The 14,219-nt window shown below is 40.9% G+C and overlaps 1 protein-coding gene across 2 annotated transcripts in view; it reads left to right on the top strand.

The window, feature by feature from the left end:
- tmtopsa (teleost multiple tissue opsin a) overlaps positions 1 to 14,219 on the top strand; it is a 42,627-nt gene that overhangs the window by 175 nt on the left and 28,233 nt on the right. For both annotated transcript variants that reach the window (XM_020624106.1, XM_020624105.1), the window contains exons 2-3: positions 107 to 562; positions 8,774 to 9,102. In XM_020624106.1, the coding sequence (XP_020479762.1) occupies positions 190 to 562; positions 8,774 to 9,102 (702 nt within the window). In that variant the 5' untranslated portion in view covers positions 107 to 189. The remainder of the gene's footprint in view (positions 1 to 106; positions 563 to 8,773; positions 9,103 to 14,219) is intronic.

Here is a 14,219-nt window from a genome sequence, read left to right as displayed (position 1 = left end):
CCCACATTTCTGTCTGGCTCTACTTTATCTACTTGACACTTCTTTTAAAGCAACAAAGGTTGCTGGCTAGGAGTTACAGCTGTCTTTATATTCTCTTTTCACACAGAAAAAGCAAAAAAGAAAAGCAATGCCAAAGACACATTAGCCGCCGTTCAGCGCACCGTGACCGCCCAGCGTGACATCGCTGTGATGATCTTGCCTAACGTCAGCGTGAACGGCTGCGCTGGGGTCAACAGCGCTGTGTGTGCCGGAGCCGGGGAAGGGCACCTGGGTGGCGGCTCAGACCGGATCAACCTCACCCCGACAGGACACCTTGTTGTGGCTGTGTGCCTGGGTTTCATCGGCACTTTTGGACTTGTGAATAACCTGCTGGTGCTCGTGCTCTTCTGTCGCTATAAGATTTTGCGGTCACCCATCAACTTGCTCCTGATCAACATTTCCATCAGCGATCTGCTGGTGTGCGTACTGGGGACTCCGTTCAGCTTCGCGGCCAGCACGCAGGGAAGGTGGCTCATAGGAGAGAAGGGATGCGTGTGGTACGGCTTCGCCAACTCCCTCTTTGGTGAGTAGAAATGCTTCATCTGTGAGGTGATGTTCATATGGATGGTTTGTGTTTCAGTTACAATTGTGGGCTACTGTATTTTTTTTTCTATTTCTGATGTAGGCTAGTTGTGAGTGACAGTGCGCCGTATCCTTCCCACAGCTGTTAGATTTGAAAAGGTTTTGAAAAAAAGGACTAAATACATATTTTTGTCTTTTGTATAATGTCTCATGACGTAAATGTGTGATATTGAGCTATAAACTCTAAATAAAATTGGACTTGACGTCAGTTGTGATATGCATGGTGCGTTTTTATAGCCATAGAAAACTTCCATTGAAAAGCCTGAAAATCCGCGTAGCCTGTATGAATTGAATAATGCGAAGCTGATAATTGCTTGTGCACAAAATTTGGAAAACATTAAACCTATTCTTTGACCAACCGATTAGATTTGCACGTCTACCCATACTTGAACAATGTCTTTTCTTTATCTCAAGCTTGGTCTCTTTCCCCTTTTTAATTCTTTGGGTGTGATCATTCTGCAGCCTGCCATAGATCGTTCTTGGTAAAAGTACAGATCATCTGTTACTATTTTGTCCAAAGAATTACAGCATATAAATCAAGGGCGGTGTTGCACATCATAGATAGGTGCACAGCCACAGTCGCTGTGCTGATGTTGCCTGTATAGGTGATGAGTTGAGAACAGTCTTGTGCAGGTCTTCGTGGTGCGGCAGGTTGCTGCTCATTAGCTACTGTATATCTGGGGATTGTTTGGTCACTTCTAGTCACTTCCAAAGCTGCATGTGCATGTATCTTCATGGCATAAAATCGCTCCTGGTGTTCAGACGGGCGAATGTATCGTGTGCATCGCGTTCCCTCCCAGAGGCTTAGTCATTTGCTCAGATGTCATTATGAACTCTGAAAACATGTCACACGGAGATGGTGGATTGGAAGCCACATACTCAGCCTGCTATTAAATGCCCACTAAATGCTTATTACAATGCAATTGAGTATAGTGCCTCGGGCAAGGGAAGCCTCATCACTGTGCCTTCAGCTGCCGGTCTGTAGGGGTCTGTGGGCTGCGGGCACACGGTCTCGGTCTATGAGCAGGCAATGGCAGATGCATAAGCAGCATTTGTTGAGACAAAATCACCCAAGGGACATTTGTAATGAGAACATTGGCGCTGGTCTACCTTTGCTCCGGAGCGCTTATATTGATGCAAATGGGGCACAATGGTGCAACTGAGAATAAGGCATTCATTCACTAACCTGGAACCTGGCCAGGCTGGGAGGCTGAGACCCCCCAAAAGCTTTGTGTTCATTTGTAGACAAATAGGGTGTGCACAATGTTCTAAACAAGGCGTTTTGTATTAAAATTAATACCATTCATTTCTCATGAGCATTGCATCAATCAAAACTTCCAATAAAATTGAGCTAAGACTGATTTATTCATTAAGCATTAAATGAATTCTGTCACCAGGAATCCTCAGGCTGGTGTCTGATGTAAAGTTCTTTAATGAACACACTTTCTCACTATCAGTCACACTAACTGCTTTCAAAGTTTTCCAAACCATTCAAAAAACATTTGAAGAGGCAGTCTGACATACTGGGCTCTCAGACCACCAAGTTCATAATGTTATAACAAATGCACTGCTGCATCTTATAAAACTTCTCATTTGATGTCCAGTCAAAATGCATGTTTCAAATGATGTTTTACACATTATGATCTTAAACCAAGCTCTTAAACCACTTGTAGAACATTTCTGGAAAATGAATCAGACAGGACAAGCGATGCAGTTGGTATAAAAGTCATTCTTTTGAGATTCATAAGCCTTCAGAATTCTTGTTCTTGCACGAGCACCGTACTTGACTGAATGAAAGATCAGATGTGAGAAATGTCATGTACATCATACAGTTCACTGCATTAAAGTAATCCTGTATGTATTTTCACTGACAGTCACTCCCTTTAGTCATTTTTTTTTAATTTCTATCATTTAAATTTATATTTTTTATTATTTTGAGGCTTTAATTCTAGAAGTACAGGTCACATCAATCATTTCATGGTCAGCTATTTTTTTAAAAATGAGTTCTTTAAGCAAATTGGTTATTGGAATAGGACATCAATTGCTTTTCACGGGATTTAAAAAACATACCTTTTAATGAAATCTTTAGAGCTTTTCAAAAAACCGAAGACCCCTGCTGCGTTTACATTGACTGCTGAACATCCGCAGCCACAGCCTCTCTCTGATGAAGTTTATATAAGGGCTCATAAATCTTGCACAGCAGGCTCCTTCTCACTCAATTCAGTGCATCTAATCTGCTAATGTTTAAAATAAAGCAGCTATTGGTAACCACCTGCAATCTATGACACACAAGCCAAACACACAACAAGCCAGTTTGTAGAGATCTGTTGTAACTAAAGATTTCAGGCATTTGTCCTCATCAAGAGTAGGATTATCGCCTGCTTAGTCACCTGCTTGAGAGTCCAGCTGATGCTATAGCAACTAGGAAAAAGTAAAGCAAAAAATAGATGCTGATTGTTTATTTCTTATTTACATGGCTGTGAGTCTGTGACTCATGGCAATGCATATTTACACAGTGACAGCAGAACATGGACGCACTGTTAGATATGCGCTGAGCAACATGGGCACAGACAGGTAAAAGATCCCCACTTCCTCACTAGGGGCAAGACAGACGGAAATTTGTGTTGAAATTGATGTAAGTCTGCTCCAGTTCAAAATGTGACTTGACACCTAATGTAGTAACCACTATTTTATTTCAAATTGGTTGAGCTTAAGTGCAGAGCCTCAAGAACAAAAATTGTATAACTGTCCAAATAGAAACAGTCTGAACCGCACACAGAGACAATACATACAGACTGAAAGAACCAAAAGTTGTTTGTATTCTCTTTGTGGTTGTTTTACATATAGTTGTAGTAGATCCTTATACCTTTGTTATTCTTGCCTTTCTTTCTACCAATTCTGACTCATTGTGCATCTTCTGTGGTCATTCTTATCTTTCTGTGGCACCTTTTCATCTCTTTGTTGTAGATTTGTGATATTTTATAGTATATTTGATGGCTTGTATCTCTGTATTGCTGTCTTGTGACACATTGTGGTTGCCTTGCATCTCTTTGTGATAGTTCTGCATCTTTTGGTGGTAGTTTTTCATCTCCATGGTCATATTACACTATGTCTCTTTGTGGTAGTTTTGAACCCTTGGGTCAATCAGTCAATCAATGTGACTTTATGGGTATTTACCACGGTGGTGGGGCTTATCTCTGGAGTGGGGGGGGATGAGACTACCTACAGGGATGAGGTGGAGAGACTGATAATGTGGTGCAGAGACAACAATCTGCTCCTTAATACCTCAAAGACTAAGGAGGTCATTGTTGACTTCAGGAGGAAGAAAACCGACATCTTGCCACTGTATATCAGCGGGGACCATGTGGAGAGGGTGCTGGCCTTTCGCTTCTGGGAGTGCATATTAAGAGGGACCTGACCTGGGGTGTGAATACCTCTGGACTGCTTAAAAAGGCTCAGCAGAGACTTTACTTCCTATGGGTGCTCAGGAAGAACGACATCTCCCAGAGACTGCTGGTGTCCTTCTATTGGTGCTCCACTGAGAGCATCCTTACATACTGTATATGTGTATGGTACAGCAGCAGCACAGTGGCTCAGAGGAAAGCACTGCAGAGGATCATTAATACAGCCCAGGAGATCATCGGCTGCCCTCTCCTCACTCTGGAAGAACTACACAGTTCCCACTGCCTCAACAAAGCCCATATTTCATTGTATGTGTTACAATGACAATAAAGGAGTATCTTATCTTATCTTATCTTGCACCCTTCATACAGATTAGGTGCAATATAAATTGCTTTTCAGATAAGATATGATGATTAATGATAAGATAAGATAAGGAAATAACTACACATTTATACACATTAAATTCAGTGAGTCTGATTCATGTAGCAGGCAGGTTCATCAGGCATTTCCCTCCCAACCCTTTGTCACCAGATCACCCTGCTTCTTTTCTTAATCTACTGCTAAAAACTTCACATAACATGTTCAACTTAACTGAATTGAAATTTCCTTCACTTAAGAGTCTCTTGAATCTGTCAAACCTTTAAGTTGAAAGTAGACTGCTGTGCACTACAGTACTTCCATTTCCTCTGGGATGAACTGGCATTTTCCAAAACAAGATTATTTTTCATTTTTGTCACAAAGCAGAGAATAAAACAAGTTCTTGGTGTTTCTTAGTATCTGGATGTATAAAAATTGTATCTACTGTCTCGCTAACTTGAATTTTATGCAGAGATTACAGTGAGCATCATTTGAAGATAAGTAATGCTGACATCCACACGAGCCAATTTGGAAACATCTGTCTGAAAGGATTTTGGCTTCTTCAAGCTGGAACACTGCAAGAAGAAAGAGAGAGAGAGATGGCTGGGAGACATCATTAGAACCTCCGTTGGTTATGGATGAGCAATTCTACAATGGGCTCGTAAAAACAGAGTGAAGAAAGAAGTGAGGGATGGTCAGAAAAAGGAAGAGTGAAAGCGATTGTGATGCCGGCAGCAGCTTTGACAGATTGACTGTCTGTCTTCACCAAATCTCTCCAAAGTTCTCTCCAAATGATCAATGTTCCATCACTGTCAGTGACAAAAAGCAACATTATCTTAGCATTAGAGCAATGTTGTTTGTATTTCTGCTCCCTCTACCCTTTGTAGCCTCCTGCTTTTACCCTATCATGCCTATCCAGCCCATCTCTTCCTCTTACCCTCACTGAAATTTGATTGTCTTTTTTTTTCTGGCTTTACTTGACACCGGGTCTACGTTTTCATGCATCGTATTGGCTGCCTCAAGTGGACTCTGCACACTGTCACTGGATTAACCTTGCACTGCTGTGCCCACTCACTGCATAGTGAACTTTGACTGCCCCTCTACATGCACGCACACTCACACATACAACCCTAGAACAGATATGAGCACAGAAATGGATGAACATGTACAGAGAGGAGGAAATACATATACATGTGTATCACGCAGGCACAAGCAACACCTGACCTTAGTGATTTTCATTTGTGAAGAGGAGTCTCTGGAGGGAGAAAGAAAGCAGGAGAATGTGACTCCACCATGAAGGTCACAGAGCCAGCTAATGAGCCAATGTAGCAAATAGTTCATTGAAGCTTTCTTAAAATGAATGTGAATAATCATCTTTGTATACTGAGACGTGCTAGCCAAAGCGCTCATTCTTAATGTTAGCCAGCCATTTGCTCCTAATGAACAGCTTTTCTTTTTGTCTTGTTTTATTAGACTTAGTAGTGTCACAGTACTTCTGTGCACCAATGATGACTGAGATGGAATTTGCAGAACAAACACAGCTTCACAGCTTCTGATCCTGTGATACCAAACTGGATGGCTCCTAACACACAAATAACACAGAGACAGTGAGGGATTAGAGAGCCAGCAGAAGAAAGGTGATCCTTTTTCTTTTTAAAAACTTCAGACATGATCATAACATAAGATGTTTCATTTTCAAATATTAAATTTAGCTGCTGCCTTTGATTCAGATGACTAGACGATAGGAGGAGGGTGCTGTGTGATATCAGATGCTATGAAGTTCCAGAGTTGAGTGTTACACTGACATTACATGGCTTCAAATAGAGATTTCCCTGTCACTCACAAGCTGCTTAACCAAAGGAAGAGCTGTTCTCATACGAAGCAGTAGGCATTCGGCTGGAATAATCATGTAAAGTGATAAATTATGATCAACACTACTGAAGAGTCCAAGGGCAGTGGGTCAGCTGTGTGTTGCTTCACCAACATGATGATGGTCATGTTGCGGATTCATGCCATGGAGGAGGCCTGCTAATTCATTTTGGCATATCTGAGAAAGATTTGGCTGACTTGAAGTTGTATGGGCACTGGAGACATTTATAAATGTTATCAGTCTGTCATATAAAGGATTTAGTACAACACAAGCTCCTGACTTGCAGTGTGAGATACAATACAACAGAATTTCCTACCAAGGACCCACTTTAGAAACCATCTTCTTGTTGTCTGTTATTTTATATATCAGGGCATCTAAGAGAGAAATTTGGTAGATAAGAGTACTGGATAAGTACTTGGAATCAGCAGATGACTGAGGTACCATTCCAACATTCCACACTTATCACAGTCAAACAGAGAAGCCATATTGAAAACATCATACATTTTTAAAACTGATTCTGCAAGCTACATGACAAAATGTCATTTGTCATTGACTTCCAAAACAACACATACATCCATTTTCTCATGCAGTATTCCTATCAGCATTTGTCAGTACCTTCAGAAAATGTTACACATGGTCCTTACTGAAAGGTTTAGTAAAGTTTAGGCACAACATTACATTGTTAAGGTCAGAAACTGATTTCAGTAAAACAAAAAAAGTTTTTGGTTCAGAGTTTTTGTCCCACTTGCTTCTCCAGAGAAGGTTTGCTTACTTGTCACACTACACTGTACAACTGTAGATGTTCAGACTTTCCATTATTCTAAGCATGCTTCCTCTAGGACAAGTTGGATTAAACTAACGTAGACTTCTCCTGACTGTGGGGCACATTTCATCAACAGGTGAAAAGCTGAAGCGCAAGCAAACAGGAGGACCTTGCATTGAATCTTTCTTAACCTTAGCAAGTGACCTTATCAAGATCCACTTGAAATCACAAATTCAAAAGAAGTTTTTCAGAAGACTTTTTCAGCTCTACTGGAGTAAAGGGTTATTTCTACCAGGTTGTATAGTTTAAAGTAGCAAGCATTCCTCTTTACTGTTGACATCCAGCTACAAACACTATCACAAAGGTTTTAGCTTGATGATATCAGCCAGTCGAACTGTTGTAAGAAGAAAATTCTCCTGTTTCATTTCAACCTTCCCAGAGATCAGACAGAAAATAACCGAGGAAAAGTGGCAGGCCAGACGAGATTGAGCAGCAGTGAGCTGAGCTGAAAGCATATTTTGTCAAAATATATGAGAAATACATTTGACCTGTAGAAACTAACCCCATTCAACCCAGATGAAAAGGAAACACAAGTGAGTTGTATCAAAACAGTGTTGGTTTTGTAACAGTGCTAATAAAAGCCTGGAATTACTGTAAGCCTTCTGTGGAGGAAGAGCAACATGAGTGTAATATCTGGTGGTAATAACAGACCGGCATAACACGCTCTCTCAAAGGGAGTGGAGTCAGGGGTGTGTGCAGCATAGTCAGTGTATTTCCACAATGCAAGTACAAGAAAGCCCCAAAACATTCTGCAAAATAATTGTCCTCAATCACAGAGGGAAAAATTGCTTTCAATCTTTTCTACCACCTCCTTTATCTTCCCCTTCTCGTTTTACCTTCATTTATTCAGTGTTGAGTACGTTGAGGCTTTGGCAGCTCAGAAAAAATCTGGACTGCCTTCTCATAGGAACGTCTACTTCATTGTCATTGAAAATCATGAAGGACAACCTCGCGGATCATAATGGCTTCACAACAAATAGCAAACAGGATAATAAAGGCTGTGGGGCCAGCATGAACACAACTACTCTGCCTCTAAAATACTGAAAAAGCCAGATATCAAACTACAGTGTACGTGTTTGCTGAGCACTTACAGACATAAGAAAACTTTTCAAAATCTTCTGTGATGTGTTTTATTGCATTGCTGCTGTCAAGCAGAGACACTACAGGTAATGCTACTGTTTATGATTTATAGCAATGTGTATCTGCTGCAGGCCCTGGCATGTGAAATGAATTATTATATGGTTCAGCCACCACATTCGCTGTAGTTTTATTATGTTGTGCGCTTTGCTCAGGCTGTTTGCTTTTTAAATAATCACCCCCGCTCTTTGAAGCTATAAACCAAAAGCTCATATTAGCTGCAGTTTTGATTTCAGAGAGCTGTGAGGCCAGATCTCACAGTGACTGTGCATGTTTTCCTCACTAGAGTAGATAAACATTTGGACAGGCAGTGGCGTTTGGTCTCTATTTGATGGCCTCATTAAATGTGAGCAACAGTAATCTGAGGATAAAAAGGAAGAAAACAGCTGCACATGCTGTCTCTGGTGTTTGTTTGTGTACTGTATTTAATGCATCCACCTGTGCAGTTGTGTGTATTTCCTTAAGTTTCTGTTGTGCAGCTGTGAGCCTGTACTACTGTATGTATGTCACATGAAAGATGCATTTAAGGGTTACCTATATGTGGCCTGTCTACTCTGCTACAGGCATCGTGTCCCTCATCACCCTTGCTGTCCTCTCATATGAGCGCTACAGCACCATGATGGCCCCCACTGAGGCAGACTCCTCCAACTACCGGAAAATATCCCTGGGCATCAGTGTATCTTGGGTCTACTCCCTCGTCTGGACCCTGCCACCACTCTTGGGCTGGAGCCACTACGGCCCTGAAGGTCCCGGGACCACATGCTCTGTCGACTGGACATCGAAGACAGCGAATAACATCTCTTACATCATCTGCCTGTTTGTCTTCTGCCTTGCTGTGCCATTCTTGGTGATTGTGTTCTGCTATGGGAAGCTGCTGTGCGCCATCAGACAGGTGAGGCAATGTGGGGATGGTAAAGATTTCCACTAAACCTGCAGCATCTCTGCTATTGAGCCTAGGTGCATCTGTAACACTAGATGCCAATTCAAGTAATGGTTTGTGATTAATTTTAGAAGCCCAGTCTACTTTTATAATCATACTGTTGCCCAGTGCTTGTGGTGTTTTAAACCTACTGCTCAGCTGATGATAAGATGAGTCTACACACAACTCCACAATGGTTAACATCTATACAATGATTTGATTATGTCTTCATATTTATCAGGTCTTCAATATAACAAAAACTCACAATGCACAAATGCTGCATATATGTGTGTAGGTGCACAGTTAAACAAGATTTAATAAGAAAACTGTAATGCCCGGTGACCTTCAAACTAAAGTGAAAGGAAAGATGTCCCAAGTCAGTCTACATGCCTGAGATCAGGCCAAGCCAGGCATTTTTTTATTTGCCTGTTGTAATATGCTGTATGGCTGTAAATTAAATAACCAAAGTTCATAAAAAAAAATTCAAAATTATTGTAATGACTCCTGAAATTTAAGTGTCACAAGTCAGTGTCATCTTTTTTTTTAGAACAGATAATTCAGTTTGTCTTAGAAACAATATTTGTAGTCCAAAATGTGTGTCTTGGATTATGAAACCTTTTCATTTGAGTTAAATGAACCTTGTAAGAAAGTAAAAACCATAAAACAACATAAAAAAGCATATAGAACCAGCTGTACACGCAGGCAAATCAAAACGTATGCAGTAAAATGGAATGCAAAAGATCATGTGCAACTAATACACATCTACACTACGTATCACGTAGTAGCATTGTATTGATTATTGAATTCCTCAGATTTAGTTTCAAAATGTACTAAATTTATCCTCTAAACCTGTATAAAGGTATTTTAGTCACTCTGTCATTCAGCTGTTCTCTGGCAGTTAAAACAATGTTCAGGATTCATTTCAAACAACTTAATCCTGTGCAGCAGTGAATTAAAACCTGCAGCTGCTTTATTAACAACCTTTTGCAGAACATTTTGGACCTTACCACATTTTTATGCTCTTCCATTTGAACTGCTGTCTTATAGCAAATCTAATTAGAGTCACTCATAAACTGTGGCTCTGTCACACTGAAATTATTATCAGTGTTGTTGCCATTGCGTCTGGGTCTCTGGGACAGAGAAGCTGGGTTTTGATGGGATACACCGCATCTCATTTGATTTACACATTTATTATAAAAGTAGATGGATGTACTAATTATATTGGCTTCAAACTCAAAAGTATTTTTATCAGAGGTAGTATTTATGAAGCATCACAGAGCAGGAAATCTGTCTGGTGGAGTTTGTTTTCTTGCCATGTGATGCAAAACCTGTGGGGGCTGGAGCCTGGGCCCTGCCACCAATTTGTCTAATTTTATGAAAATGAAGGAGTGTAAGGTTAGAGCAAGTGTTGGCTTTGGCTAAGGTTAGGGTAAGTCTCCTGGAAATTAATGTAAGTATATGTACAGACCCTGTAAGAGATGAATGTGTGTATGCTTGTACATTTGAACATGATTCTGCTCTGTCATCGGTGATAAACTGCTCAGCAGCCTCACATGTGACACTGACAAAGATGAATAACAATCAATCCAGTACCAACACTGTGGGCCCCGTTTCTTTCCTTCAGGTCTTTTGTAAGATTTCCTTTCAGTCTTTATGAGTTTGCATCCATTTACTTCACTTTGTTCTTTTTCTTTTTCCCTTTCCACAGTTTATCTAGTTGCTTTTCAGGGTTGCTCTTCTCCCACTGACGCTGCTAGGCAAAGGCTATAGTTTTACCTTCGGGTCACACTGGGAAACACCACCTGGGGCAGACAGAAGTAACTGAGTCAAGTGTCTACTAAACGCAGTAGAGTTGAACTCCCCTATCTAATAATGTGACAATCTCTGGAGCAGTCCACATGGGGGAAGACTCAGATGCGTTAGGATTTTTTCCAAGTTGGTGTACCTTTGCCTCATCCCATTCTGGGAGACCAGCTACTAGAGAAAGACACAGAAGGTACACTTCATGTCTCTTACATGATTGTTCCTCACTTCTTTTACTTAGGCTACTTTACTAAGACTAACTACTTAGGCTTACTGATTGGTCTAAGAATACAAATATTCATCTTGATTGATCATCATTACTATGATTCTAGAGGGGCCCATTCAGGTGCAGTATCACTATTTACACAAGTTACACAAATTGAACTTTAATTAATAATATTTGTAAAGGTAAAGGTGAGGCAGAAACATCACAGGACACCAGGAAAACACCAGCTTTTCACAGCAAAGGCATATATGAGCTGTGCGCTTACACAAGATTAGGGCCCCTTACAGAGAGATTACACTTCACTTATGTACAGCAGTCTTACATAATTTAGTGTCTGCGGTCACATAGGGTCACATGGGCGACTGTGGTTCAGTGGGTAGAGCAGTCGTCTCCCAACTGGAAGGTCAGAGGTTTGAATCTCAGTCCCTGCAGTCCACGTGTTGAACTGTCCTTGGGCAAGACACTGAACCCCCTCTCTCACCTACAATTACTCTTGACAGCAAACATGCATCAAAATAATAATAGAAAATATTATCACATGGATTATTGCTTCAACAGAGTGACATGCTTACATGGATGAACTAATATATCCAAGACACTTGGAATAATTTGAATGAAAACATAAAATATGCACATACACATATCGTATATACACTCATGAAGGAGTCTTTGGTTCCTTCTCCCAACATCCTTGGTCTAAGTTCAATATGTGGCTCACATGTCCCTGTGGCTGCCCAGTGATAGCCTTATGTGCTATAATTTTCTTCAACATCCCGTTCGCTATGTGGCACAGAGGTGGAGATGGAGAGAGGGAGGGAGATGAAGCTATCAAGAGGTTGTGAAGAAGGAGGGGGTGGGGAAACAGACTGTGACTGCCGGGATACTAGCTTTGTGCTGGCCCACATCAGATGTGACCTTGCAGATGCCATGTGCGTCATGTGGTACTTTCATTGGCCACAAGCAAATTTTCCCTGCCTTTGCTGGTAATTTCACGACCCACTTTCATATTTCACAAAAATGGGCAGCAAGTGCAAATTAGGTCAAACAGTTTGGATCAAGAAATTACACTTGTGCTCCACCTACAGTAGAGGTACTGTATTTCATAGGTGCTACAATACCTATTAAATTCAGTGGGCAATGTGCACTGGTGGCAAGCTGGTGAGGAAACTGGTCCACTGATTCAGGCTACTGTAAATGAACCATGGGTGTGAAAATGCCCTAAGTGTATAAGCATTCATACTAGTTTGTTAGGGCTCCTTTTTGGCAAGGACTGGTATTCGAGGCCCGTGACAGCATGAACTGCTGTATGAACTTGTTGAAAATAGCTGCTGGTAGCTAAATATCTACTGGGAATAGAAAGACTACACAAGCCGTTTTCACTGTTTAGCTGCAAACCCTCATCATAGGTTTTATAAGCAGTGAGAGATTATACCAAACAATCATGTTTCCTACTCAGACTCATGAGTCCGGTACCGACCCTGTGTCTCTGGTCATGTACAGTATTACAAACAATCGTGTCTAAGTGTGCTGTTGCTACAAACTTATCTCTGTTTTGATTATTTCTTTGTTCACATTAGGGTCCCTGATGCTCCTCAGCACAAACACAAGAGCAACTAAAAACTCACCCCACACACACATACACACAAACACGACAAAAACAGAGCTGCAGCAAGAAGCTGTGAAAACACTTCTTGGCAACCCTTGGAATGAAAATTGCAGTACTTCTGCTTGATATGAGCTTGGTTGGGGAGTGTTGAGATGCTGGAGTGTACGGCTGGTGTGCTGCAGAGTAGGCTGTGCATGTAAAACACAAATTAGTTCTCTGGTAGATTGGCTGCAAGATCATGCTTGTGTTCTCTCTGTATGTGGGCTACAGGTGCCTTTTCTTCACTCAGTGTTTTGCTGGATTGTTCATGTTTCACTTGTTTCTTTTGTCTTCTCTGTATTTCCTTCCCCCTCTGAGCACCCATCTCCAGTGCTGTTTCTCTTTTTTGACATGGCTTTGAATTGTTATGCCTATCATCTGTTTGTTCTCCATTCTCACTCACATCTCCATACATTCACACTCTAATTATCCCTGCCAGTGGTTGTGAATCTGTGCAAACACGCCCAATACAATAGCTTGTTTCATTTTCTGCAGGGACTGTGTCAGTCCCTGCTTTCTCACTTGCTCTTTCACTCTTTACTATGCTCTATTTCTCAATTTCCCAGCTTGCCACAGGTCCTTGTCACATATTCCTTCCTTTTCACTGTGCCATTATCATCCATCTTCTTCACCTTGACTGTTTCGGTTGTCATTATCACCTCCATCCCATCATCTCTCCAGGAAGGAACCTGAAATGTGCTACTTTTTGTGAAACAGTGAGGCATCTGATAGCAAGTACCTACTTGTTTTGTGCATACAAACCAAGCAAAACAACAAGAGGTGGGAAGTTTTTGTTTTCAAAGAAGTGCTTACTGTATGCTCAAATACTCTGTGGTCATGTGCTCCCACTTGATATGATATACTGAATAGGGCAGGTTTTGGAGTAAAGAAAAGTGGTTGATTCTTGTTTCATTTTGAAATTAAATAAGTCATATGTGTTAAACTGTCTCCTCTGTTTGGTGGTTCTGTGATCTGCTGTCAAGAAGTCCTAGAATCGCTCAAAGCAATTTGTAATGTTAATTACTATAAGGGTAAGAGCAAAGATAGCAGAATAGAGTCAGGGATTTAAAGGATAAGGCAGGTCATTATTTATATTACTATTTTATAACTGTGGGTGCTGCATATTTTTAGCTTCTTACCAGATTAGTCCGGTATAAATGGGATGGCCAGGCCTTAAGAGTCTACAGCTATGGTACTGTAGGTGTTGTCAGGCTGTACCTAGGTACAGCATTGCTAAGCACCAAACACCAAGTACAGCTGGGGCTGATGGGAATAGTAAGAGTCTTGTAGGCACTTGATCAGAAACCAAAGTTTTGGACAAATTAAATATTTGACCTAGATGTAAATTAGTGAATAACTTATGGCAAGCCATCCTTACACACAAAGGAATATCAGTAAAATAAATAAATAAATAAA

The sequence above is a fragment of the Monopterus albus genome, unplaced genomic scaffold (assembly GCF_001952655.1).
Source record: "Monopterus albus unplaced genomic scaffold, M_albus_1.0 scaffold319.1, whole genome shotgun sequence".
In the NCBI taxonomy this organism is placed as follows: domain Eukaryota; kingdom Metazoa; phylum Chordata; class Actinopteri; order Synbranchiformes; family Synbranchidae; genus Monopterus; species Monopterus albus.
The sequence above is the reverse complement of the archived record's forward strand: the minus strand, read 5'-3'. Positions and strand labels throughout refer to the sequence as shown.